The sequence below is a fragment of the Actinia tenebrosa genome, unplaced genomic scaffold (assembly GCF_029948245.1).
Source record: "Actinia tenebrosa isolate PJP-AT-01 unplaced genomic scaffold, QUT_ActTen_1.0 PGA_scaffold0__85_contigs__length_37466705, whole genome shotgun sequence".
NCBI classification, from domain to species: Eukaryota; Metazoa; Cnidaria; class Anthozoa; order Actiniaria; family Actiniidae; genus Actinia; species Actinia tenebrosa.
Genome location: NW_028292569.1, coordinates 36,816,485 through 36,841,417, shown reverse-complemented (window position 1 = coordinate 36,841,417; position 24,933 = coordinate 36,816,485). Strand labels below are relative to the sequence as shown.

The window sequence follows — 24,933 nt, the reverse complement described above, 5'->3', positions numbered from 1 at the left end:
TAAACCTAACCAAGATTGAGGTGAAGTCAGTGAATGATTGAATGAGACTGAATGACCTGTTCAAAGAGCATTAAAATCCATCCTGCGTCCAAGTTGCCATAGCTAAACAACAAGGCCAAATGTCAACCCAAATAATGAATAATAGATATCGATAGTTTATATGGAGAATATAACTACATTTTAAAGAAGGGAAGTCGAATAGATCAAAGGCTTTTCTGGCCAATATCAAAAATGAAATGTGTTTTTATGGAATCACAAGGAGTGGCGTGCAGACTGGCACGCATGCACGAATCGATATTGATGCCTTTCCTTTTGACCACCAGTTTTCCTTCATTAACATCAAAGCGACATTGAAGACCAAACAGGTCTATGTTAATGAAATACTTATTTAACTCGTTCACCTTTTTGGGTCACTTTGTGGACTTTTGATTTAAAAAATATCAAAGGTTTAAAAATGCGCTAAATAAGTTAAAAAAACTGAGCTACGAACAACTCCAAAACACTCAAAACTCAAATTTGAAGAAACCGAGGTAGAATTCTCTGGTATGTTCGCTAGGATTCTCTACAGAAAATTTCTGGACCTTAGTGCTATGAATATTTTATGGTAGACTTTTGTTGACTCCAATGGTCCTGAGGTTAGGAAGGTTAGTTGGTTTTTATGACAAGCTTAACATGCGATGCGAACGATGTTTGAAGTGTGTTTATTATCTTGCAAGAAAACTGATTGGGAAACGAAATGGGAAATGAAACTGCTAAATAAAGAAGGAGAAAGATATCATTTCTTTCTAAGCTTAGTTAAGACTACTCCTTTCTAGTTTCTTGAGGCGCGTCTACCGTAAAATGAGAGAGAAAAAGAAAGAAAGAAAGAAAGAAAAAAAAAGAGAACAAAGAAGAAGCAACAGGAAAAAACAGATCCCGCACTGACTGAGCACAAAACCAAAACATCGGCTTCTCCAAGACAAAACAATTGCAGTTCTTTAATCAGATCTTTTCGAAACGTGTTTTTTGATTTTGTTTTGCTTTATAGATTTTACCAGCAAACGACAACAAATTGAAGTCCGTCAAAGTAAAGCACCGATTCACCCACAGATTGGTGGGGTAGAGTGGCTTAAATATGGCTAAATTGAGGTTCACCTTCTAGGGCTTTTATCAGAGATCTTTTTCTTTTCTTACTGGTTTATTTTTAGATATTTTTTGTACAAAACCCAAGGTACCAAAAACAAAAACCAATGTTTTAGGCGAGCTGACATGGATACTTACCCCACCCCCGTGGTTCTGCAGATTGTCAATCAATCAGTCGGAAACCAAAGGAACACGAGCACCAGCACTACAGGTAGCACAGTAGCAACAGGTGTTTCCCTGCTTCTAAACAATACAACCAGTCATAACCAGAGCGACCTTAAATATGACATGCTTGTGCCACCGGGCGCCCAAACATATCAATAAATAATTATCTTCTCCTTTGAACTTGAAACCAGCTCGAATAACAGAAACCTTTTGAAGTCTCGTCAAAGAAGGGCAACCTAGCGAGAGGAGAGGAAAAACAGACCAAGACTCTCACAGACTCAACGCTAGGATGACAACATGTATGGATATTCCTCCTGTTGAGGTTAAACAAGTACAGACCAAATCCAAGCCCGAAGAAAAAGTTGAGTGTGCAGTTTGTAGTGATAAGTCCACAGGGAAACATTACGGCGTGAGTACATGTGAAGGTTGCAAGAGCTTCTTTAAGAGAACGGTTCGTAACAGTACGAGCTATACATGCCGGGGACAAAACAACTGCCATATTGATCGACATAGCAGAAGTCGTTGTCCGGCTTGTAGGTTCCAGAAATGTCTCGATACAGGCATGAAAAAAGAAGGTAAAACACAGAGATGTTTTCAAAACAATCCAACAATGTTTTGTTAACTTTTGTATTAACTTTTGTAGTCTACCTCTGCTAACAATAGATAGCTGTCGAGATAGTAACTTTAATCTAGGGCAAATAAAAGTCTTAAACAAAAACAAAAAAAAAATAGAACAAGTCTTTTAGCTCCGTAAGGTCTTACGATCGATTTTCAAACGTAAAAAATACAAAATGGAAAATATTTAGACACGTTTTTACCACGAGTTTTCGTTACCACTGAAATCATTGTATTCTTCTCGGCCTTATCTTGCTTTCTCGCTCTTTCTAAACAACTCACAAAGAAAATGATACACTTAATTCAATAGTGTTATAATGTTTATAAAATAAGGTTATTAGATTAATTAAAAAGTTATCAAAATGAACAGTAAATCATCAAAGAATTCAGTCATCATACACGCACATCGCGGCTTACTCGACTGTCGTGTTTCCGTATATTGCATTGAGATAAAAACATTAAGACACAAGTGCACTGGGATAACTTTGTTTCTAAATTAGTGGACTCTATTCTCGAAAAATGTGACAAATAGAAGGAAAGTAAAGCAAATTCACATTAAAATAGACTATATAATATTCTACCGCAATGCGTCGTGCAATCTTTCGGAATTTTCCCCCTTTTTGAAAAGAAGATTTTAAAAATACTATTTTGTAAAGGTTTAAGATATATCTAATTACGAGGACGTTGTCATATAGAAAATAATGATAACACAAAAAAGGAATTATAAATATATTTTGATTCTGATTTTAAAAGCCCCTTGATGAGAATGAGTATCTGTTAGTATATACCAACAGGATAGTATTAAAAAATGCTAAAAAATAATAATGAATCCCTCTTTCTTATTACAGTAGAATTTACAGGAATATTTTTCAAAGAGTAGGAAATGTAAAGTAAATATTTGTTTTTGACTTTTCAATAGCTGAATGAAAAAGGGAAAAAGGTACCAGCTTTCGACAACAAAGCCGGCAGCATGCAATGAATAGCAAGACAGGTAGTAGCACAAGGCCAACGAGGACGAACTCTAACCTTTGTGTCTCACGCTTTACGTTATACAAGCCAAACATTAAAGAAATCGGTCAAACTTACGTGCAGAAATTAACCATAAGAAAAAACAGTTCAAAAATCAGTTTTCGTCAGTTTGAAACAGAGGATTGTGATTCCCAAAGGAAAGCGGCCTTCAAGATGATAAAAAATGTAGGCGGATTAGCTTGTAAACTTTTCCTTGAAAGATCTAGAATGGCAAAAAAAATTTAGGCAGACAAGCTTGCTGAAAATTTTACAATTTTGAACGTTAAATAAAAAATTGAACGTTCGTAGCGCACGCGTGTTTCGTTATAGATCCACGTGCATCGCCCCTTAAGGCACTATGTGGCCACCCCAAGCTAGGTTGTTAAGCAGGTTTTGGCGTTGTCAAGTGTGATTTGTTTATAAAGGACTGAAAGATTAATCATTTGAAGAAATTTAGTGCTTGTTGTCTTTAGATATGACCTCATCAGTAGCTATGCATGACATTGACAAAATTTTCTTATTTCTCAGCTGTCCAGACGACAAAGCTACCATCATTTCCAAACTTCCAGTTTCCCTTTTACGGGGACATGAACACAATGTACGCACAGGGTATGTTTCCTCTGACAGTGTTTCAGTCACCATTCATTCCAATGGGTATGATTCCAATCAACCAGACAAGACCCGACGTTGCTTACGAGCTCGCTGCCAACGTGCTCTTCTCTATGATGGATTGGGCAAAGAAGCTAACAACTTTCAACCATTTGATCGAGAATGACCAGATAACTCTCCTCAAAATGGCCTGGAGCGATTTGTTTCTCCTCGAAGCAGCCCGCAGTCCATTACAGATGTATGTACAGCAGATGTACTCGACAATCAATGCGCAAACCAAGCAGCTTTCGATGGAGGTGATATTGAAGAGAATGGAATATGCCAGGATGTTCCAGGAACAAGAGGAAAGAATAAGAAATCTTGGCATGGACATGACAGAGCACTTTCACCTCAAGTGTATCGTGCTGTTTCGAGCTGGTAAGTGAATGAAATACTGAAAGAAATACTGAATGAAAGAGAAAATGGAGAAATGGGAAAAGAAAGTACAAAAGCAAAAAACAAAAGAAAATATTGAAAAAAGCATTGTGCTGTTTTGAACAGATAAGTAAATGAAATACTGAATGAAAGGAAAAAATGAGTTATAAAAAAGAAAAGAAAATGAAAGGAAAGGAAAATAGAGAAATGGGAAAAGAAAAATCAACAAAAAATCAATAACAAGAAAAGGAAAAAATAGAGGCCGGGGAAACGATGAAGAACGAGAGAAAAGGCAGGACAGCAAGAAGAAAAGTGGGTAACAATAGTACCGCACAGAAAGAAAGGAAGGAAGGGAGGGAGAGAGGGAGGGAGGGAGGGAGGAAGGAAGGAAGGAAGGAAGGAAGGAAGGAAGGAAGGGAGGGAGGGAGGAAGGGAGGGAGGGAGGAAGGGAGGGAGGGAGGAAGGGAGGGAGGGAGGAAGGGAGGGAGGAAGGAAGGCAGGAAGGAAGGCAGGAAGGAAGGGAGGAAGGAAGAACGGCAAGGATAAATTTAGAAAACCGTTAAGCAATCCTAATAATGTTTCTTCCAGATGGTTCACTCATCAGTCAGCCGCGCCAGGTCGAGGTTCTGCAAGACACTTCCCAAAGTTCTCTCGAACAATACATTCGCACTCAGTATCCTACCCAACCCACCCGCTTTGGTAAACTTCTACTGATGCTGTCATCGCTGAGAAAGGTCGAGCCCACTGTCATTGAGCAGCTGTTTTTCGCAGATGTTCTGCGCGGCGCATCTATGGGTGACGTACTACGAAAAATGCTGACTAACACTGTGGCGAACCCTACTACGCTTGCTGCTTTGGCCAACAAAGGAACATGAAGTTTTGAATAAGGACTAAGTGTCAAAGATGATTTTAGACAAGTAAAAATTAATCTTAAACAGTTAAGTAACTTTGGTTTAAGAGAAAAAATATTCTAACGCTTCGAGGCTGAAAATCTCCTCACCCCTCCCTCTGTAATAGTAGAGGAGGAAATGAATTTAGATTAAAGAAATAGAATCTCTTAGAGATTTTCATAAACTCTTGCAGCAGAGACTGATCATCTCTGGAACATAAGGAAGATTTTCCCGCTTGGAATTGTGGGGCTGATGTTAAACCAACTGTCCCATAGTTCCATGCGACGCACTTTTGTTACCAGTGTTTTTATTACCCTATTTATCTAGAATATTAGTAGAAAAAAGCAAAAGGAATACATTTGAAAATAGAGTTTGTAGGTAAAATAATAATCAAAAAAATATTTATATATCATATATATATTCATATACTTAAATAAAGAGATTATACTATAGAATATTAGAAACGTATTTTACAAAAAGTTATCAAAAGACAAAAAATAATGTGTGAACAATTAGAATGAAAGAGTATATTGCATCAATAAAGATATTTTAGATGATATCAATGACCAGCGGTTGCTTCTTTCATGGTATGCGCAATGAGACTATATATCTATCTTGTGTAATTAGCCTACAGTACTATTGGAACGAACATTAGATGATTCAAATTTAAAAAAACTGCACCCTATCTTTTAATAGAACAGTTTTTTGACAACATTTTAAAATCTATTTCTCTTCTTTTTATTTTCTTAGTTTTTTATTAAACTCATTTATTAAACTCCTAAGAATTCTTAATAGCTTTTTAACATCAACCTTATAAATTTTACATAAATTTTCTTACAGAGGTTTTAATAGTATCATTAGGAAGAGGAATTGTATAAAGTTTTCTATGACTGATACTCATCCATATGTATTTTTTCTTTCTTCTCCTTTTTTTTTTTTTTTTTTTTTTGTCGGGCTATTTATTCGCCTAGACCACGCTTCCTGTCCAGACAGACAGACAACTGATATTCGGCTGACTGATTTTCATGATGTTCATTTACATCTGCGTTATTCCATTCATCATCCCATTCATATTCATCATCCCATTCATATTCCCATTTTGCAGCGGATACCAATTTCCCGCCACAGGGCCCCCAATACTCGACAGTAGCATCTCATTGACTAAACTATCAACATTACATCCCATTCCCAGTCTTGAAAAGAAAAGCTCTTCAACAGCGACCGTGCGGAGAAGCCGAAGAGCAGGGAGCCTGAGAAGGAGTTTTCCAAACCGTGTGCTTTGATTAGGGAACTGGGTCCTAATATAGTCCTCCAGTGCAGTCTGGGTACGTTCTTGTAGATTCTCTACTTGACCAGTATTTGAAAGCCCTTGAGAATCTAATAGACGAACAAGAAAAATGTCCATGAAATAATTGACTTTTACATGCTTTAACAAAAATTTGTTCTGCCTTTCCAACCAAGATTTTTTGAATCTAGGACGATTTCACGGCAGGCATGCTGAAGGACAAAAAATTGACTTTTTAGGAAACTAAAATCTCTTGTTTTGCAAAAACATTGAAATGTTCTTGCCATCCAACGTAGCTGCTGTGAAATCGTTCTATAGTACTGTCTACTGTGAATATTTATTTCCAATCTCTGTGGCTCAGAGTAGACCTCTTCAGCTTCGTTGTTTGTTGTGCACATTTCAGACCATGTGATGCCACTCTTGGGAGTTAATTCTTTCATGTGTAAATATTTTAACATGTTTGTCATAAAAGAACAATTATCAAGGGAATGTCACGTGATCTGAAATTTGCAATTTGAATACGAAGCTAAAGAGGTCTATTAACCTCGATTTTGTGCAGAATAAAGTGTTTCTATTACTGGAGTCGTGCATTCTTTACTTTACTGTTGGTATTTGTTAATATTTTGGCACTAACACGAGTCTATAACCAAACAGTGCAGCGTTCTATTCTTATTATCGCTATAGTAAGACAATCTGAATATAAGCTGAAATACCTGGATTGAAGAGAACGATGGCTTTCAAGCAGGCAAACTCCGCGGAGTCGATCTGCAGTCCCCTCAGCTTGTCCACCTGTTCCTCAAACAACTTCATGTTGCTGTTTTGACAATCGAACGCAGAGATCATACTACTGGCAGGAAAATCCGTGCCGTTGGGAGTAGAGTTGCTCAACGGTGGAGCAAAGTGAAACGGCGAACAGTGCTGGGCAGCGTTTAATATAAACAGTTCACTCCAGCAAGATCGGAGCAGAATTGCCTGATCAGTGATAGAGAAGTCTGAATAAAAAGGAATATTCTTGGCCCATTCTACCGCGGACACAAGCAGCCGCGCGGCAAGCTCGGGCGTATTTTCTAGTCCATTGATACTTGATGGTAGCGTAAGGGATTGCTGATAGCGAGCGATAGTGTCAGCTCGTAACAGAAGAGTGATGTAACTGGAATAGAACGACTGATTGCCATGGAGATCGTTAAATTGTAAAGACATGGAGACGTTATCTGATTGGCTGGTTGGTACTCTGCCTTTTTGGACCGCTGTACAAAGAAATTACATAAAGTATGAGTAAATATTTTAACTGGGACAATGTATAGAGAGTTTTCACACGCCGTCACAGCCGCCATATTGGTGTACCTTTAACAATAACTTTGTCACTAGCTTATTTTGTTAGGTACGCCAATATGGTTGCCATATCTCTTGTCAGCTAACTCTCTAGAGAGACTAAGTGAAAACGCTCCATTTTGAATGACATCTGAATGAAAAAATGAATGAAAATTTAAAATTGAAATGATCTTTTCATAGCGTAACGGTTTATAGTAAAAGAATAGCTGGTGTGTTCATTATTAAATAATGTGGTCATTGTCTGAAAATTAACAAAGAATAAAAAATCAAAATTGTTACAAAAAACAAAGAGTCTTAATAAAAACTTAGAACAAAACACCACTTATTGTGGAAAACGAAATATAAATAAATAAATAAATAGAAAATAAAAAGTGTCTAAAAATAAAATATACTGTGCATTTTCTTGGTTTGGAATAATAATAATGTATAACGTCACTAAATAATGTGTTAAAGAAAAAATAGAAAAACTGAGAGAAACTTGTTTATTACCTACCTTCTTTTCTCATTCCTACTTTCAAACATTTCTTCAAACGACAATACTGACACTGATTTCTGCTTTGTACATCAACAGGGCAGTTACGAACCGATCTACAAGTGTAAGTGAGATTCCGTCTTATACTCCGTTTGAAAAAACTCTTGCATCCTTCACACGTGAAAATTCCATAATGTTTGCCTGATGATTTATCACCACAAACCGCACAGTCGACAGAAATCTTTGGGGACGAATTCTCTTGCTGTTCATTGGCGTACGAACAGTCTGAATGAAGTGGGTTAGTCTCTTCTGGTCCAAAGGAGTTGGCTGAAGAATTACCCTCGCTCAAGGTTCCTGGTTGGGTCACGGAGTCAAACACACTAAGCGGTAAACTATGAACTAGGGAGTCACTAAGTTCATCCATAGTGTGAATGGATCGTTATCTGTTATTCTATATTGATAATCGAGGAATAATCTATAAACATAAGCTCCACTGTGAATGGGATAATAGCCTTTGTTGGCATGAAAGAAAATGACAATGACAATTAGAAAACGGTTTGTGAAGCCTGAAAAATTGATTAGATTGTGACACCAGTTTTTGCAACCTGCTTGGAAAAAACTACCTTCAACTGGCCAAAACCTCGAAAATAACGCATTTTTTACTCAACTTGGTGGGTGGATTTTGTATTAATAACGAGACTTTTGTTTGTGATTTAGTCTCGTAAATATTTAGCTTTAGATTGACAATGTTTTTCTTTTGTTTTGGTTGTTTTTTAACAAATGTTATGTTTTCTATTCATGGTGTTTTGATAAATAATTCAGGTGTTTAGCTTTAACTTATGAATAATTCATTATAGTATAGTAAGCGAGAGGGGATTACTACAGCTATATGCCACGTACAACGAGTCGTGGAACTCACCCCCTCTTTTGAAACGAAGTAAAGTATTTCTTCAGTTAAATGGAACAAGAAATTTCACAAAAAGTATATCATATAGAGAGTTTGATTCCGAGTGCGCAATCATACGGAATGGTTTTGATATGATAATCTAAATAATATTGAGGGTAGGTGAAGGATAAACTCTGTTTATAGACCTTTTGGAGCAAAGGGCGACATTGATGATCAAAAGTCGATTTGCGCAAGTTTTATTAGCCTAGACATTCAATTTCTATCGATACCTTAAAACAACCTCAGGGCTGAACAAAGTCCGGAAGGGCACGCCTAACTCACAGATCGCACCCTGAAACAACCACTGGGTTGATCTAAGTCAGGGCACGCCTAACCCACAGATCGAACTCTGAAACAACCTCTGGGTTGATCTAAGTCAGGGCACGCCTAACTCACAGATTTGAAGTCTGAAACAATCTCTGGGTTGATCTAAGTCAGGGCACACCTAAATCACAGATAGAACCCTGAAACAACCACTGGGCTGATCTAAGTCAGGGCATGGCTAACTCACAGATAGAACCCTGAAACAACCTCTGGGTTGATCTAAGTCAGGGCATGGCTAACTCACAAATAGAACCCTGAAACAACCTCTGGGTTGATGTAAGTCAGGGGACGCCTAACTCACAGATTGAACCCTGAAACAACCTCTGGACTGATCTAAGTCAGGGAACGGCTAACTCACAGTCAGTGGTAAGCATAATAAAGTACTACCAAACTTACCAAGTCCCCACTGACATTTACAACCACAGTTAACTGATATTGATCCAACAGTCAAGAATAAAGAGCAGTAATCTAAATTAAGGAAGAAAAAGTAAACGTCAGATTAGCAAACAGCTTGTTTTATTCGACAGTAAATCAGTGAATCTTTCCTATCCCGTTGGACATACAGACAATCCATCAGACAGACAGACAATCCCTCAGACAGACAGACAATCCATCAGACAGACAGACAACCCATCAGACAGACAATCTATCAGACAGACAGACAGACAATCTATCAGCCAGACAGACAATTCATCCGACAGACAGAAAGTCAATGACCCGCAGACGTAGTCTTCTGCGCAGCCACCGACTAGGGTCATCACATCTACAGTCTGTCAATCTATCTGACAGACGACAGAAATGCCGTCGTCAAGGAAATTACATCTTCCAACTTAACCGCGCCAGCTAAATAGTTTTAAATTTTGAAGTCTTTAAATAATACTAAAAGAAATTTCGCTATTTCTAATACGCGCTCATGGGATACAAAAGTTACAATAGGCTACGCTAGCCTGCGTCACATCCGGATGTGACGTACCAGGCTAGTTTTAAAATAAAAATCCACAGGAGGCCCAACAATAGTATTCGAAATCAGTTTTGTCAAAACTTAAAAAATATCGATGAAATTAGTTATTATTTTCATTGACTTATTCTTATTTTCACATTCGTGGGGCTTGCAAATTATTTTGTTTAGATAAATTAGTATCATTCTGCTGTTTGATTGGCTGTAGATCTACGTTATAGCCTTACCCTATCCTTCCTTAACAATCGATGTTTCGTCCCGCTTCATTAGAGAGAAATTCCGTTTCAGCATAGTCTCCCCCACAGCCGCGTTCAGTGTCGTCACGCAACGCTACGCTTTCAGGGGAGAAAGCGTTGCGTGACGACACTGAAAGCGGCTGTGGGGGAGACAAGTTTCAGCATGAAAAACGAATGAACTGCAGCAAAAACAAATTTGAAAAATTTAATTAATAGAATCATCCAATGCCACAATTAAAAAAAAAAAATGTTAAGGGAAAATCAGCTAAAAAGTTTTTCCACAATTTTTATGAAAACCCAAGATAAATGACGAAAAAGTTACAGTCCAATAATCATTCTAGAACCTTCTAAAACAAATATTCCTCTATTTTCATTAGCATAGGACTTCTAACGTTCTTTTTGTGTTGCTTTTTCGTCGATGGTTTAACTTATATTCCTATGAATCTAACGTAACAGTTCTTTCTTCGGGTTATCATTGCTAAAATACACCCTACCCGGGGAGGAGAGAGGCAAAAATTGACTAAGAAAATAGGTCGAATATTAGCTCGCCCACTTATCGCCTGTTGTTCGTTTCTATGTGGTTGACGTAAACGCCAAACAAATATCATTTGAAAATGATCTGATTGGACGAAAATGACGTATTGGTGGTTTCGTATGTTACTATTTTTGGTCTATGTATTGCACCACCATCAGTAGAAATAGTGCAAGACCAGCTAAATCTTACATGTTCACCGATAGAAGCGAAGTTGATCGCTTGTTGGTGAAGGATACACGATCTTTGACTGGTTGAACAAGAAGGCTTCTTGACCAAAGCTGGGGAGAACTTCACGAGCTCACTTCTCGTTAGCGCCCCCAATCCGCGCTAACCATCTCATTTCTACTACAAACGTTTGATAACATTTCAGAACCAAGCGAAGAATACTGTTTTACAGCAAATTCAAAATGGATCGAAAATCAGAACAAATCCAAGCCCTTCTCTTGTCCCTCGCGGAGCTACAGTTCCTACAGTTTGGAACAGAGCAATCTCAACTGCAGGACGACAATCGAGACGAAAATCAAGAAGGATACTGTGTTTTTAGCGCAGTCACCGTGCCCGTCCAATCTAGTCGAGGAATCAAGCAACTTCACTGTCGCACCGGAGAAATTCAAGGAAGATATTCCAAGCGAATTCGGTGCCACAAGAAGTACGTTCCGAGAGCCTATCGAGCAGAAAATAATAGTAAAATCCGAAAGAGATTCCTTCGAGAGCGACTGCGCCGTTGGATCTCACAAAGCGACAAACGAAACCCCAATATCAAGTGAAATATTTACAGGTAAGAATAAACGAAAAGAAAACTTTTAACTTTTGTTTAAAATGAGATCAATGACAGTTATCAGGCTTTATTAATGTAAAGCCTTTCGAGTGTTATCGAACGGCATTAATTGCAAAGTTTTGGAAATTATTCCAATAAATTTACATATGTCAGTCGATCAGAAAAGCCAATGAAGTGCTAGTTAGCACTAAAATAATAATAATAAAGCCTATGCTTGTCCAGCTAGTTATTGTGAATTGAAATGACAGAGAGAGAGAAAAAAAAAGATGCCATGATGATAATATTTATTTAGACATGATAAGTTTACAAATATAGTATCTATATAATATCTATATCGTAATAATAGAGTAGTTAATACTAAGATATGAGAATTTTCCCATAGTTTTTCCATTAAATTAATCTTAATTGCACAATTTTAATTACAATATTTTAATTTTTTTCCAGAAAACTTTAGCCAGTTAACTGACAGTATTATATCCAACAAAGATATAAATTTTGTGTCCGTTAAGACTGAAGACACACAAGAAGACAAGCTGTTCCCCAGTAGCGGGAGCTGTTTTGACGATTCCCAGCCAGACCAAGACATGGCAGATCCCTTCTTTGAAGAATTCATGGACTTTAGTAACCTCTTTCCTGAGCTCATACCCGGTGTAGATGCAGACGCATGCACTCTCCTACCAGAAATTCTCATGCCCAAGGAAGAGCCTCAAACTATCGCAATCAAAGATTTGATGGCAGACCTGGACAGCATCCTTGCAGAAACTGCACTTGCTAGTAATGATAATCAAGAAGATGAGGTTCTTAATATTGAAGTAGTTGAAGAAGCACCTACACCTGTAATGCAGGACCCAACAGAGGTTCACTCTGTGTTGTCCCCTGGAAGTGTTTTATCAGTAGAATCCTGCGACACAAGCAACTACACCAGTACGTATGCAGAGAGTACATCTTCTGACAACATCGATGTTGATCTTCTGCAAATACTCGAGCTTCTTGAGAAAGATCAGACACACACTGGAGAACCCGTCCCTGAAGGCTCTACGGTAGATGCAGGTGAAATCTTTCCCGAGACTGTTACTTCAATTAAATGCAAGAACCCTGCTACAGAAGAACCAGCAGCCAAAAGAGCCAAACCACAGCAAATTGCCAACCACACATCTAGTGATAAAGCTACCCAGAGGAGAATAAAGAACAATGCTGCCTCTAGAGTCTGCAGAGCAACAAGAAGGCAAAGGGAAGAGGAACTATTCCAAAAAGAAAAAGAACTGATAGAATCTAATGCTGCACTGAAAGCACAACTAGAAGAACTAACTAAAGAAACACAGACTCTAAGAAGTATTCTTGTCCAACGTTTAAGCAGCTGCAACTAAATTCTTAAGAATGATACATGTACAGTCTCTAAAGTCTTTAAGTACTGAAGCTTTTTACATCAAACTAAACTTGATTATCTACATGATTATACCTTAAGATCTGTTGTTGGTGATATCCAGGGTATAGTGTCCATTAACCCATGATAAAAATGCTCAAAGTACCAAATAGGTGAGAACAGTAATCTTAAGGTATTCGGTATAAAAGATTTGAATGTTGTTTCTATATTAGTTCCTTTCTATTCTTTGCAGAAATAGGTATAGTCCTTGAATTCAACATTTTTTGTGTCTACGGAATGGGAATCCAAAACGTATAGCCAGGTATTTGGCTGGTTATTCTATGTACATACATGTATTCAACTATAATCACACTGCATATATAATCAAGCCATAGAAAAATATCCGTTTAATGTTGTCTTATCATAAGCATTTTTGAATTCTTTGAAATATTTTTAGAGTTTTTTTAGTAATTCGGTGCACGAATCTTTCAATTTTTATATTTGTTTTGGTATACTCAGAAATATTGTACAAATCAAGTTTAATGGGAATCTAAATAAAGATTCGAAGGTTAATCACGTCTGTGTTTTTTTCTTTTTGAATGATTGCTATGTGGAAAAACTAGACTTAAGGAATCAAGTGTGACATGAAATAAATGTGATGCCAAGTTCAGTAACAAATCTGAACAATGCAATATTGCCCTTCACATCTTTGGACTCAGGTGTATTCCTGGACTCGGCATCACATGTGAATAGAATTTTTTGGGTCCCTCCCTTGACTTGAGGGTTTTTATCTGGGTTCTCTGGTTTTCCTTCCTCTTCAAAACCTGATTTCAAAATCTAATTCAATAGCCCACTTCCGAGATATGCTTCGCTTGTCACACACAAAGGTTTCAGTATGAGGCTACGTGCTAAATTAAATTTATTCTTACCGGTTGTCACGAATGACTGAGCATTTAGCACGTAGCCTTATACTGAAACCTTTGTGCGTGACAACCGAAGCATATCTCGGAAGTGGGCTATTGGCGCATTACCCTTGCCCTGACATAGTTTATGAAAGACTTCCTGGGATTCCTGTGGTGTTACGGACTTGCATGTACAGCCTGATGAGATAGTGGCTTCTACAAGGCAGTTGGAATTATCATGATCAATTATACAAAAGGTTTAAAGTGAGTTAATTTTATTAAGTTTGATTATTAATGACTCTATCCAAATATTGGTTTTGCACCATCATGTGACGGCAGTCATGTTAGATGGCAGGAACAATACAATCATTTTAAATAAAAGAATTCAATTTCCAAGAGAAAAGGCATTTTATTGTTCTGCCATCTGAGTCCAAGCTGTATTGTGGGCGTGGGCACAATGGTGCAAAACCTATATAGTTTATTTCCATATTAGTGATTCTTTGTTTTATATCATTTAACTTGATTTAAATTCTAATAACTGGACATCTGTTTACAGAAACAAAATACTTGGTAAATTGTGTACTAATAATATATTACAAAAAAATCATGATTTTATCGTTGGGACACAATTTCTGCATTAAATAAATCATTGAGAGTGGATTAAGATATTTTTGTGCAGCAGGGCCAAATGGCAGGCAAAAATCCCATTCTAGTTTTATCCAATTATCCTATAATTATTAAGGTGTTTAAACCCCTTTAAGTGCGAACAGAGTATAGAAATAGAGAGACCAAGAAGATTCTGCTGTGAAATAGATGAATGAACTGTAACCAATGGCTTGAGAGTGGGCATTACCTTCACTGACAGTGTCCTGCAGGATTAACTGCATCAGTCTGACAGACCCAACCTCAAACAGCCAGGGTGTATCTTGCATAAATACAAATAATGTAGTGGAGAGAGCTTTTGTCCTTGTGTTAAATTCGTGAACACAAAAAATAGCTCTCTTTTATACTGGGTGTCAAATTCTTGAACAGAAACAAAAAACTAACTACTACCTTGGATGATAATAGCTCATAAAATTTACAACGTAATCCAACACTAGAATGGCAGTGTCTTGAGGATGTTACCATGGAGACCATCTGATAGAGTAACCAGTTATGCTGCTGATAGCGCTCTCCTTTTTTTAATGAATCCTTGTAAGTTCCATTTAGTATGTGGTAACATCCAGTGTCCATTGAACACACATAATATTGTCATTTTATCAGTGTAGCATAAATCTGGCAAAAGCTGGAGTGAAAAAAATGTAAAATGTGTTACAGTATTTCCCATACAGATCAACAACTTACTAAGATTGAGAATTTTTGTTGAATAAAGGAAAAGAGTTTCAATATACGGTAACTGTATTGGTTCTTTTTGCCATACCTTGGGAGTAATAAGGAAATATTGAGCTGTGTCCTCTTTACAGGCTGTTTGAACCACCAACTCAAACACACGCCTCTCATTGTTGGGATCCATACCCTAGGAAGAAAGAAAAAATTAGACTCACCTAAAATTAATTTTTTTCTGCTAAACGCTTACAATACCAACATACTGTTACAACATAAGCTATTAAGTTATCAAACAATTGTAACAATTGTAACAACTATAATCTTACCTGGTTGATTTCATCAACTACTCGGAAAGGACAGCTAGTCATTTCTTGTATAGACATGAGGTAAAGCATGGTAGAAACGCTGCGTTCTCCTCCACTCTGATGGTGGGGATTTAACACATGTAGTGAATCCTTTGCTCTGAATTTCACTCTGATCTGTATTCCATACTTGTCATATTCATTTTCTCCCTGATCAAAGTCAAAAGTATGTGATTGAAATGAAGATTTTCATATAAATGTAAGACATGGCTAAGACAGTGCTAATAGTACTTGCCTGAGTAAGATGTGGAATAGCCAAATAACCAATATTCAGTCTACTAACCTCTTAGTATTTGTCTACTACTTTCCTATCATGAGAGTAGATTTGCTCTCCTGGTTTCCCAGACCACCATTCTCCTTGCCACCCCAAATACCCACCCACCCACCCACCTGGCCACCTGTCTAACCACTCACCTGCCACCCACCCACTTGACCACCCACCTGGCCACCTGCCTGACCACTCACCAGCCACCCACCCACCTGACCACCCACCTATCCACCCATAAAGTTTTTCAGTACCATACAAACCTGGTCCTTGGCAAGGGAAACTTCTCCTGCACATCCCATCATGCGGAAGAACTGTCCATATTTGATGTTGATTTTACTGATGAGATCTTCCAATGGTGTAAGCCACCTGTGGGGAAAAAACATCATAAGAACCATTATGTTTGATAAATAATCATATCACTATCATTCAGCCACCATCACCACCATCATCCCATCAGCAACAGCAGCAGCATTGCATTCTATCATCATCATCCCCATCATTACCACCACAATCAGCAGCATCAATGTCATCAGCATCTCAATATTATCAACCCAATTTAACACACACCACAATGAACATTATTTTATACTTTTCTAGCTTACTAAGGAATCCAGTCCTTTTTTCAAATCATCATCACTATTGTTACCAAAAAGGATGATAATCACTGTACCTTTCTTTTAGATCATTGATTTCTTGTTGCTTTGACTGAAGGTCACTTTCCTGAGATTCCACCTGCGTAGTAATGTTATTTATATCCTTCTTTCTCTTGTCATACTCTTTCACTACCTGTAATGGTACCCACAGTCAGTGTCTTTATGACGGCAGCCATGTTAGATGGCAGGCACAATACAATTGTTTTAAATGACAAAGAATTCAATTCCCAAGAGCAATAGGATTTTACGAGTATTAAAAGAGATCGATAATCTGTGTTTCACTCACCCCAGGATCTGTTTGATAGTTACACTCAGCTCTTGCGCTCTGCTCATGGATCAGTTCATCTATCTCATCTAACGTGTCTGGATACAACTTAAACGCCTAAATGAACAACATCAAATGAATTATTGAACATATTAATCTATATCATAATGGTTATATCAAATCATCATTTACATCTCGCAGGCTTGAAGGTACTTCTTCTCCCTCAGGAATACCAGTTTTGTCATGGGCTGTTTTCTTCAGATTTCTAGCTCTACGGCGCTGATTCTCTAAATTAGCTCGTGCTGCCTCATATTCATCCTAAGGAATAAGAGAATCAAGTATTACTTACACAGATATACACTGTATCAGCAAAGCAAGGGTGATAAACCTATCTATTAACCTTTAGCTGTTGTATCACAGCGTGGGACAATCACAACAGAGCTAGGCTCCAACTAGATGAAAGCCCAAGATCGATGTGCCCTGCTAATGCATCACTTCTCACCGAAGTGAGCTGAGTTTGATTCCTGGGCTCATCGTTGTATATGAGTATAGTTGCCTGTTGGTTCTCTCCTGTGCTTTGACAGTTTTCTCTCCCAAGTTCTCCGGTTTTCTTCCCTCCATAAAAATCAACTTCTAAATTCCAATTTGATTTTGGGCTTTCACCTAGTTTGAGCCTAGCTCTGTAGTAGTAACTCTCCCACACTGTGATAGTCAAAGATTATGGCGTCTCTAAGGTTATAATAATCTAGAATATAAATTATAAATGTAATTCAATTGTTACCTCTGCTTTTTTGACTTGCTCTTGTGCTTCTCTGAACTGATTACCAATCCTTGTTTTCTCTGCACTAAGTCTAGCATGTTGAAGGCTGATTCTGACCTTCTCTTTGCAAACATTTACACATTGCTGAAAGTAAAAGAATGATAAAGTTAATGAGTAAGTTGAAAAGAATATGATGTATATTTGTATATATGAATAGATATATGAATAGATGTGTGGTTTGTGAGTCGTATCTTAAAGTGCTACTACGACGAAAATCGCTCAAACTTGGATTCAGCGGAAACTTCCTAAGAATACTCTTTAAAGGTCCAATAATCACTGTATGAAGTGTTTTCTCGATATTCAGTACGAAAGTATGATATTTTTACGATTATTTTTTGGAGTCTGTGACGTCATACACTCAACATCAAACATTGCTACATATATTTCTTTGTGTATAAATCCTTAATATATTTTATTCCTATGAAGCCCAAAGGGTGGCTAATGTGCTTATTTCACATTACTTGTGACTATAATTTATATTTTGGGGTGTTTGGGTATTTCTTTCTCCCTTTACTACTGATATTTTGATCATAAACTACAAAGAAATGTATGGAGCGATTTTCGATGTTGAGTGTATGACGTCACAGACTCCAAAAAATAATCGTAAAAATATCATACTTTCGTACTGAATATCGAGAAAACACTTCATACAGTGATTATTGGACCTTTAAAGAGTATTTTTAGGAAGTTTCAGCTGAATCCAAGTTTGAGCGATTTTCGTCGTAGTAGCACTTTAAAGACCTTCAAATTTTATCAATGCCCTAACGCTGACCCGCGTTAGGGCACAGCTGATTACTTACAGGTTAAATTGAAATTTAGGTAGTGATGCTGATTACAGGAATTGAACCCTAGACCCCAAAGGTGAGAGGCAAGTGCACTATTGCTACATTAGACCACCCTTGATTTGTATCTCTGTAGTAAGATCTGGTTCAATGCAAGCCAGACAAGAATTTCATGTGTCTGATCAGCATTTGTTAGTTGTTCTCTGGGTTTTCTAGCCTTTCTTTTATACATACTACTTACCTTGATGCCATCTTTGAACTGCACCAATACTTCAGCTCTCTTGCTATTTGTCTTATCTATTGCTTTCTGTACTTTTGCTTCCTCTGCCTCAAGGTTTGGTGCTTCATTTTTGACTGTCTCCAGCCTTTAACATCAAAAACAGATAGATGAAACAGTATTTGCCAAACCATCAATCAATAAAACCAACACAGTCGGTCAATGAGTCAGTCACTAAGTCAGCTACCATTCATGTCGATCAGGCAGCAAGCCAGCCAGTCAGAGATTCAGTCAATCACTGGAAAACATATTTTGTACTGTACATAACATAAAGTATTTAATTTTAACTAAAAACAATATTTGCTATACGTTTTTTGCTTGTTTTCCAACTGGTTTGCAAGTGTTCTTCTCCTCTGAAGTTGAGAAGTCAGTGTTTTCTGAAAATAGAGAAAATAATTAGCCAAAGCATGAGCATAAGATGACCAAAAGTTTTTAGAATAAAAGTATGTTACTATAGTGACAAACCTTGGAGTTTCTCAGTTCTTCAAGTTGTGAAGTTAATGCTGTTTCTTGTTCTTTTAGTTGTTGATAGTTTGCATTCATAGTTTGAAGCTGTGATTTCACTTCCTGTGTTAAGCAAAATAAATTAATATAAAATGAATGAGTGACAATGGATAAGTGGATGGATGAAGAAATAGAAAATAGATGAAAATATTAATAAATTCTGGCAGCTCCAGTGATAGATTAATTTTTTTGGATGGAAGAGTGTGTGGATGGATGAATGGATAGATAATATGAAAAAATGGACAGATGAGTGAATGGAAGGATGGGTCGTCGGATGGACAGATGGATGGGAGGTGCACTTTACAGAATGAAAAAAGAGATTGTATAGAAAAAAAATAAAGGAAGGAAATGAAAAGAAAAAATGGTTTTCACCTGTAGTTCTGCCTCAAGTTGTCTCTTTGCTACCATGTCAACAGCAATGTTGAAAAATCTTGCATCTCTAAACAGCAAAAACAGTTAGGTCAAACCCCAGCATTCCCAATCAAGCTAAGGTGATATAATAAATCTTGCTATTTCTTCTGTTCTGTTCTGTGAATTATAAGGTATTTACCTGATATTTTCTACAAGTGTTGATCTTTCTCTGTTACCATACTTGGACCTTTTTACAATATACTGCAGCGGGAAGAGGATTTTATAATTATAGTATATGGCATACATTTTGAACAATAGATTTTGAGTGAGCCAAAGCAAACTTGGTGCTACTGCATATTAAAAATGTTGCATGATGGGCATCCTTGCTCCACCCATGAACTCTGCTGCATCCGCTTTTTTTCATTTGCTGGTAAGATTAACTCTCTACCAGCAATTTCAAATCATTGGTATATATCAATATAAATACAAAACTTAATTCACTTACTCTTGATGTTGGAGTGTAGAAATGCATTATTCCAGATTCATTTATAACCTGATGGTACAAAGGAAAAATTAGCACTCAAAACTTCCCATTTTGGCTGGTAAAGTTGACCATTGAAAATTCCAGATTCAAACTCTTCCATAGAAATGATTAATGATCAATATTTTAAATCGGTAAGGCAGTCTCAGATGTTTTAATACTTTGTTTATGCAACCTTTTAGTGTTACAAAGGGCCACCAATATAGTTCTGGTGAATCGACATCTGTGTAAGGCACCTTGATTTTCCTAGGGGTGAGGAGGGTCTTATTAGGGTTTTTTCAAGATGTATTTTTATGAGGCTTTCTCTGGATATGAGGATCTAGTCTAGTCTTAGTCCAAATACATTGGGTGAGGGAAGTTAGTCTCCTTTCTTATCTCTTCTGCATACATTTTTCCCTTTGGTGGGCTACCTGTGCTGTGTAATATAATACTTTTGCTGATAGATACTGAAGTGGAAAAACAAGAAAAGGAGGAAAGACTGCAACACTTGGTTGAGTTTATTTCTTTTCTCATCTCTCTCTTCTAAGTCTCCATCTCCCAACACTTTCTACAGGAAGCCCAGAGAAGAAAAGTGATGTCTCCAGAGGAGGCTTATAAAGAACTAAAAATACCTTTTCTGCATTATTAGTTGTCCAATCATTTCCTAAAGGAATTTCATGTGCTTTGTATGTATCACACAAATACTTCATGACAGCATCTGGGGCTGTGAAGAGTTCCTTTAGGTAACACTGAAAACCATATTGTCTGATGATACATTAAAAAAAGAATGAACGTGATAAGAAAAATAAATAAATAAAACAAGGCACATTGGAAAGCAAGGTTGGTGAGAGAACTCATCTCTCACTAATGCCACTCAGGTTTGATTCCAAGCCAGTATCATATATACATGACTATAGTTGCTTGTTGGTTCTCTCCTGTACTTTGTCGGTTTTTATCCAGTTTCTCAGGTTCTCCTTCCTCCACAGACATTAATTTTTCTGAGATAGTGAAAATGGTGCATTATGGTCTAGCTTGGGTACAAATATCTGTTGTTCATAAAGCCTTATATGGTGTTGTTTGCACCAAATCTAGATCACAATGCATCCTGTTTATTGAACTCAGAAAAGACCTACCTAGCTACTTCACAGATGAATTGGAATTTGGTTTGTTAGGTAATGCAGAGTAAAGAAAACCCGAGAAAAGTCCTTAGCTACTTCACAGATGAATTGGAATTTGGTTTGTTAGGTTATGCAGAGTAAAGAAAACCAGAGAAAAGTCCTTAGCTACTTCACAGATGAATTGGAATTTGGTTTGTTAGGTTATGCAGAGTAAAGAAAACCAGAGAAAAACCCTTGCATCAAAGGAGAGACAAGTGCGATGCAAGTGCACTACTGCTAGACCACTCTTTATTTCCTTACATTTAGAAATAGCAAAACAAATGAAAGAAAATATTAACACCAGAAGAAATACTTACTTTAAATCTTCAATGTTACGAGATGGTTTGAAGCTAGACAGCGGATGATCAGGAGGAGTAACACCATTTACTTTTAAATTCTGTTTATCTCTGACCTATCAAAAAATACAGAAATGGATTTTGAGATATATAAAAAAAGATGAATGAAAAGTATGCTTATATAGTTACCTCATTAAAGAACAGCTTCATATCGTCTCTGCTCTCAAACACAAATGATCTTAGATCATTACTGGATATCAGCTTCTCCAGATATTTTGCATTATTCACATCATGCATATTCACCTAGTAAAGAAAGAGTGAATGAGTGAATGAATGAATGGGAATAACTGTAAGAGAAATGGTTCATGTACAGGGTGGGTAACTTTGTTCTTGTTTTCTTGAAGCCATATGAATACATAGGAATGAAATGAATGAATGGGAATGAAATGAATGAATGGGAATGAAATGAACGAATTGAAATGAATGAATGGGAATAAAACGAATGAATGGGAATGAAATGAATGAATGGGAATGAAATGAATGAATTGAAATGAATAAATGGGAATAAAACAAATAAATGGAAATGAAATGAATGAATGGGAATGAAATGAATGAATTGAAATGAATGAATGGGAATGAAATGAATGAATGGGAATTGAAGGTGAATGGATATACCTGTAATAGTATTGGTTCATGAACAGGGTGGCTGAATTTGTCCTTGTTTTCTCTAAGCCACATCACTGCATTATAAGTATCCCTGTTGTGATTGCGTAGATACTGTAATCTCAATTTCTTCATGTCCTCCAGTTTGTTCAACCTACTTGTTACATCTGACAAAGAAAATGGAAAAAAAATGTTAATATTAATATCAATAGTATTTAAGTGACAAATTGCAATGAACAGTAAACTATTTATTTCTATCATAAAAACTAATATACCCTGCGTCTGGGCAGTAAGGTGTCGTTTTTCATCCAAAATCCTGCTTCCTTGTTGCTGAATGCCAGTCAGTTCTCTATTGATCCTCCTGGCATTGTTAGTAACTTCATCAATTTGGGGCTGAAAGTCAACAAAGGAAGCATACTCATATACAGCACTGTAGTTTGATTGGCTTTCATGGGAATGATTGACAGTAATAAGATAGATACCTGCAAGTCTGATTGATCTGGAAGCTTTTCAAGTTCATTTTGGGTACCCTGTATCTGTCGTTCTAAATCTGCAATTCTGATTTATCAGACAGCAAGAATTAAAACACAAGATTTTCTATACTCTGAGATGCTGTTTTGATATACAGTACATAAAGAGCTTCATCATCATCATCTTCTTCATCCCCAACATTCTCAATATCATCATTATCACCACAATCTACCATCATCACTATCATTCACTATCATTGTTATCATCAATCACACCACATTCCCTACCAATTTTGTGACTACTGCTAATTTCCATTAGTACTACTATCACTATTGCGACAGACAACATCCTTACCATCATCATTCCCATTATCATCACCAATGAAGAGTACACTTAGTGGCCATTTTTCTAATACTTAACACTACAGGTATAGTGTACTTACTTCTTTTCTCTGCGTTTTTCCTGATCTTTCATGTCTTTCAGTTGATTTATATGCTCTTCAACCTTAACAGATGTAAAATACATGCATATATATCCTCAATAATAAAGGGTACATGAAATTAGTGGACCATAGTAAGATGAATCAGAAGGAAGTACAATAGCACATGAAGTCACTGGGTTGGTAAATGTATGATATCTAATATTTATCTATCAAATAACAAATAATTACGTAAATACCATACCTGGTCATTTAGCTTTTCTAGCTGGTCACTTTTTGCTTTAGCTTTTCGAATGACCTCATTCCCATTATCATTCTTCAATGAAAAAAGTTTTGAATGGTTACACAGAGCTTTAGAAGTCACAAAGCAAATGTTTCTTATACTACAACTCAACATGTTACAAACTTCTCCATTTTGAAGAGTAGAACTTAATAAAACTCCTGAAGCATAAAGCAGCCTACTTCTTAAATGGCATTGGACAGGGCGATAAGATCCTCAACTTTTCCCAAAAATCCATTTTCCCACCTGTTGCTTCATAGCAGCATCTAGTTCCTTTAGTTCTGCTTCCACTGCATTCAGATTCTGTTGCATTGGTGCATTCTGTCTCTTGGTAATGTCCCGTTTCTTCTTTGCCTCTTCTCTGAGATTCTTCAGTTCCACAAATTTCACTCTTGCTTCTTCATATTCCTTGAATAGAATTGTTTCACCAAGTAAGTTTTTTTTCATAATTATTTTACTGTCATAAGTAATTTCATCAGCAACTTACAGCCCATGGTCTCTTTTTCTCCAGGATTTGTACTTTCTCCAAATGCCGCTCTCTTTCTTGAAATCTTCGTACTTCATGCTCAAGTTGTTGATTTTGTTCCTTCAGCTTGTCCAAGTGATCTGTCTTTTCCTTTAGTGACAACTATGACAATAAAATGGTACCAAATGTGAACTATCAATATCTAGATTTAGATTGAAAGATTGATTCCTTGCCCTGGGCTGTGGAAGCGAGTAAAGGCCCTTGGGATCAACAATACTAAATTACCACATATGCATCTATCAATTTCCATGTACGAAATTTCATCAAACAGCAACCTCTGGGCAGAACCAACTTACAGGTTGAAAATAGAATCTAGGATGATGTGTTTGGGAGGAAAACTAGAGAAAAACTTTTGAGCCCAGAGGTGGAAGGCAAACACACTGCTGTTACACCACCCTTACAATCTACTGTACCTCCAGTTCTTTTTCTTTTTTTCTCAGTTCAATGAGCTGCTGGTGGTTGTCACTCATTCCTATAGGTCCAACCTTCAAAATAGAATTAGATCTCTTAGTATCTAAGACACCAGCTATAATATGTAGTTTAAAGACAAATCTACTTACAGCTACTTCAGTGGCAAGCAAAAGCTGCTGTGGGAGACATCTTAGCAAATTCCACCACCCTATCCTTTAGTAGAAATCATAAAATAACTGTTATAAAGCTGATCTTTTTCATTGGTTAGGAGTTAGTGCTTTATGAGAACACACAGCACATATTCTATAAAAGAAACACAAAAAACTTGCTTGCTGTGTAGTGTTTAATTAAAGCACTCAGGGATTGGCAGATCACTTCCAAAAGGATTGAGAAGCACTGCCCAATGCTTCATCTCCTCATCCTTCTTTCCTTTTCCTCACCGCCCCCTCTGGCACCGCGCGCTCCCCGATCTTTGCTCATCTGCCACTATTTCCCACCCCCGGCCTTCCTTCCGTGTACCCGGTGCTCTCTGTGGCCGCCCCCGTTTTCTACTGACTCTTCCCGGTCCCCGCCCCTTTGGCCCTCATCTACTTTGTGCGGTTTCGGTC

The 24,933-nt window shown here is 37.2% G+C and overlaps 4 protein-coding genes across 4 annotated transcripts in view; 2 read left to right on the top strand and 2 right to left on the bottom strand.

Moving 5' to 3' along the window:
* Window positions 1-1,489: 1,489 nt before the first annotated feature.
* LOC116296556 (COUP transcription factor 2) lies at window positions 1,490-5,349 on the top strand. The gene is made up of 3 exons (XM_031704593.2): window positions 1,490-1,862; window positions 3,439-3,936; window positions 4,522-5,349. Exons 1-3 carry the CDS (start codon window positions 1,577-1,579, stop codon window positions 4,806-4,808), a joined length of 1,071 nt encoding a protein of 356 aa, XP_031560453.1. The 5' UTR covers window positions 1,490-1,576; the 3' UTR covers window positions 4,809-5,349.
* Window positions 5,350-5,623: 274 nt separating this feature from the next.
* On the bottom strand, window positions 5,624-8,612 carry LOC116296555 (nuclear receptor subfamily 2 group F member 1-B). Its single transcript, XM_031704591.2, has 3 exons — window positions 7,934-8,612; window positions 6,822-7,355; window positions 5,624-6,200 (listed from the first exon to the last, which is right to left on the bottom strand). The coding sequence occupies exons 1-3, from the start codon at window positions 8,334-8,336 to the stop codon at window positions 5,860-5,862; spliced, it is 1,278 nt and encodes a 425-aa protein (XP_031560451.1). The 5' UTR covers window positions 8,337-8,612; the 3' UTR covers window positions 5,624-5,859.
* A 2,466-nt stretch (window positions 8,613-11,078) lies between these two features.
* Window positions 11,079-13,628, top strand: LOC116296560 (uncharacterized). The gene is made up of 2 exons (XM_089025641.1): window positions 11,079-11,689; window positions 12,134-13,628. The coding sequence occupies exon 2, from the start codon at window positions 12,274-12,276 to the stop codon at window positions 13,054-13,056; it is 783 nt and encodes a 260-aa protein (XP_088881767.1). The 5' UTR covers window positions 11,079-11,689; window positions 12,134-12,273; the 3' UTR covers window positions 13,057-13,628.
* Window positions 13,629-14,212: 584 nt separating this feature from the next.
* The window catches only part of LOC148914211 (structural maintenance of chromosomes protein 5-like), an 18,348-nt gene continuing 7,627 nt past the window's right edge, over window positions 14,213-24,933 (bottom strand). Inside the window, 27 exon segments of the mRNA XM_089026620.1 lie at window positions 14,213-15,239; window positions 15,375-15,470; window positions 15,607-15,792; window positions 16,171-16,276; window positions 16,581-16,696; window positions 16,850-16,945; window positions 17,021-17,146; window positions 17,610-17,732; window positions 18,672-18,795; window positions 19,017-19,084; window positions 19,173-19,274; window positions 19,584-19,650; window positions 19,762-19,823; window positions 20,068-20,115; window positions 20,715-20,847; window positions 21,557-21,651; window positions 21,725-21,838; window positions 22,211-22,365; window positions 22,474-22,591; window positions 22,681-22,756; window positions 23,112-23,173; window positions 23,353-23,424; window positions 23,635-23,796; window positions 23,876-24,016; window positions 24,328-24,399; window positions 24,475-24,507; window positions 24,509-24,549. Coding sequence (XP_088882746.1) covers window positions 15,108-15,239; window positions 15,375-15,470; window positions 15,607-15,792; window positions 16,171-16,276; window positions 16,581-16,696; window positions 16,850-16,945; window positions 17,021-17,146; window positions 17,610-17,732; window positions 18,672-18,795; window positions 19,017-19,084; window positions 19,173-19,274; window positions 19,584-19,650; window positions 19,762-19,823; window positions 20,068-20,115; window positions 20,715-20,847; window positions 21,557-21,651; window positions 21,725-21,838; window positions 22,211-22,365; window positions 22,474-22,591; window positions 22,681-22,756; window positions 23,112-23,173; window positions 23,353-23,424; window positions 23,635-23,796; window positions 23,876-24,016; window positions 24,328-24,399; window positions 24,475-24,507; window positions 24,509-24,549 — 2,726 coding nt within the window. The 3' untranslated portion in view covers window positions 14,213-15,107.

Excerpts from the sequence above, each read along its gene's own strand:
- LOC116296556 (XM_031704593.2), top strand. The coding sequence starts at position 1,577 with ATGACAACATGTATGGATATTCCTCCTGTTGAGGTTAAACAAGTACAG. Across the intron at positions 1,863-3,438 it reads TACAGGCATGAAAAAAGAAG|CTGTCCAGACGACAAAGCTA; the intron begins GTAAAACACAGA and ends CTTATTTCTCAG. Across the intron at positions 3,937-4,521 it reads TATCGTGCTGTTTCGAGCTG|ATGGTTCACTCATCAGTCAG; the intron begins GTAAGTGAATGA and ends TGTTTCTTCCAG.
- LOC116296555 (XM_031704591.2), bottom strand. The coding sequence starts at position 8,336 with ATGGATGAACTTAGTGACTCCCTAGTTCATAGTTTACCGCTTAGTGTG. Across the intron at positions 7,356-7,933 it reads AGTAGGAATGAGAAAAGAAG|CGGTCCAAAAAGGCAGAGTA; the intron begins GTAGGTAATAAA and ends TTCTTTGTACAG. Across the intron at positions 6,201-6,821 it reads CATCGTTCTCTTCAATCCAG|ATTCTCAAGGGCTTTCAAAT; the intron begins GTATTTCAGCTT and ends TTCGTCTATTAG.
- LOC116296560 (XM_089025641.1), top strand. The coding sequence starts at position 12,274 with ATGGCAGATCCCTTCTTTGAAGAATTCATGGACTTTAGTAACCTCTTT.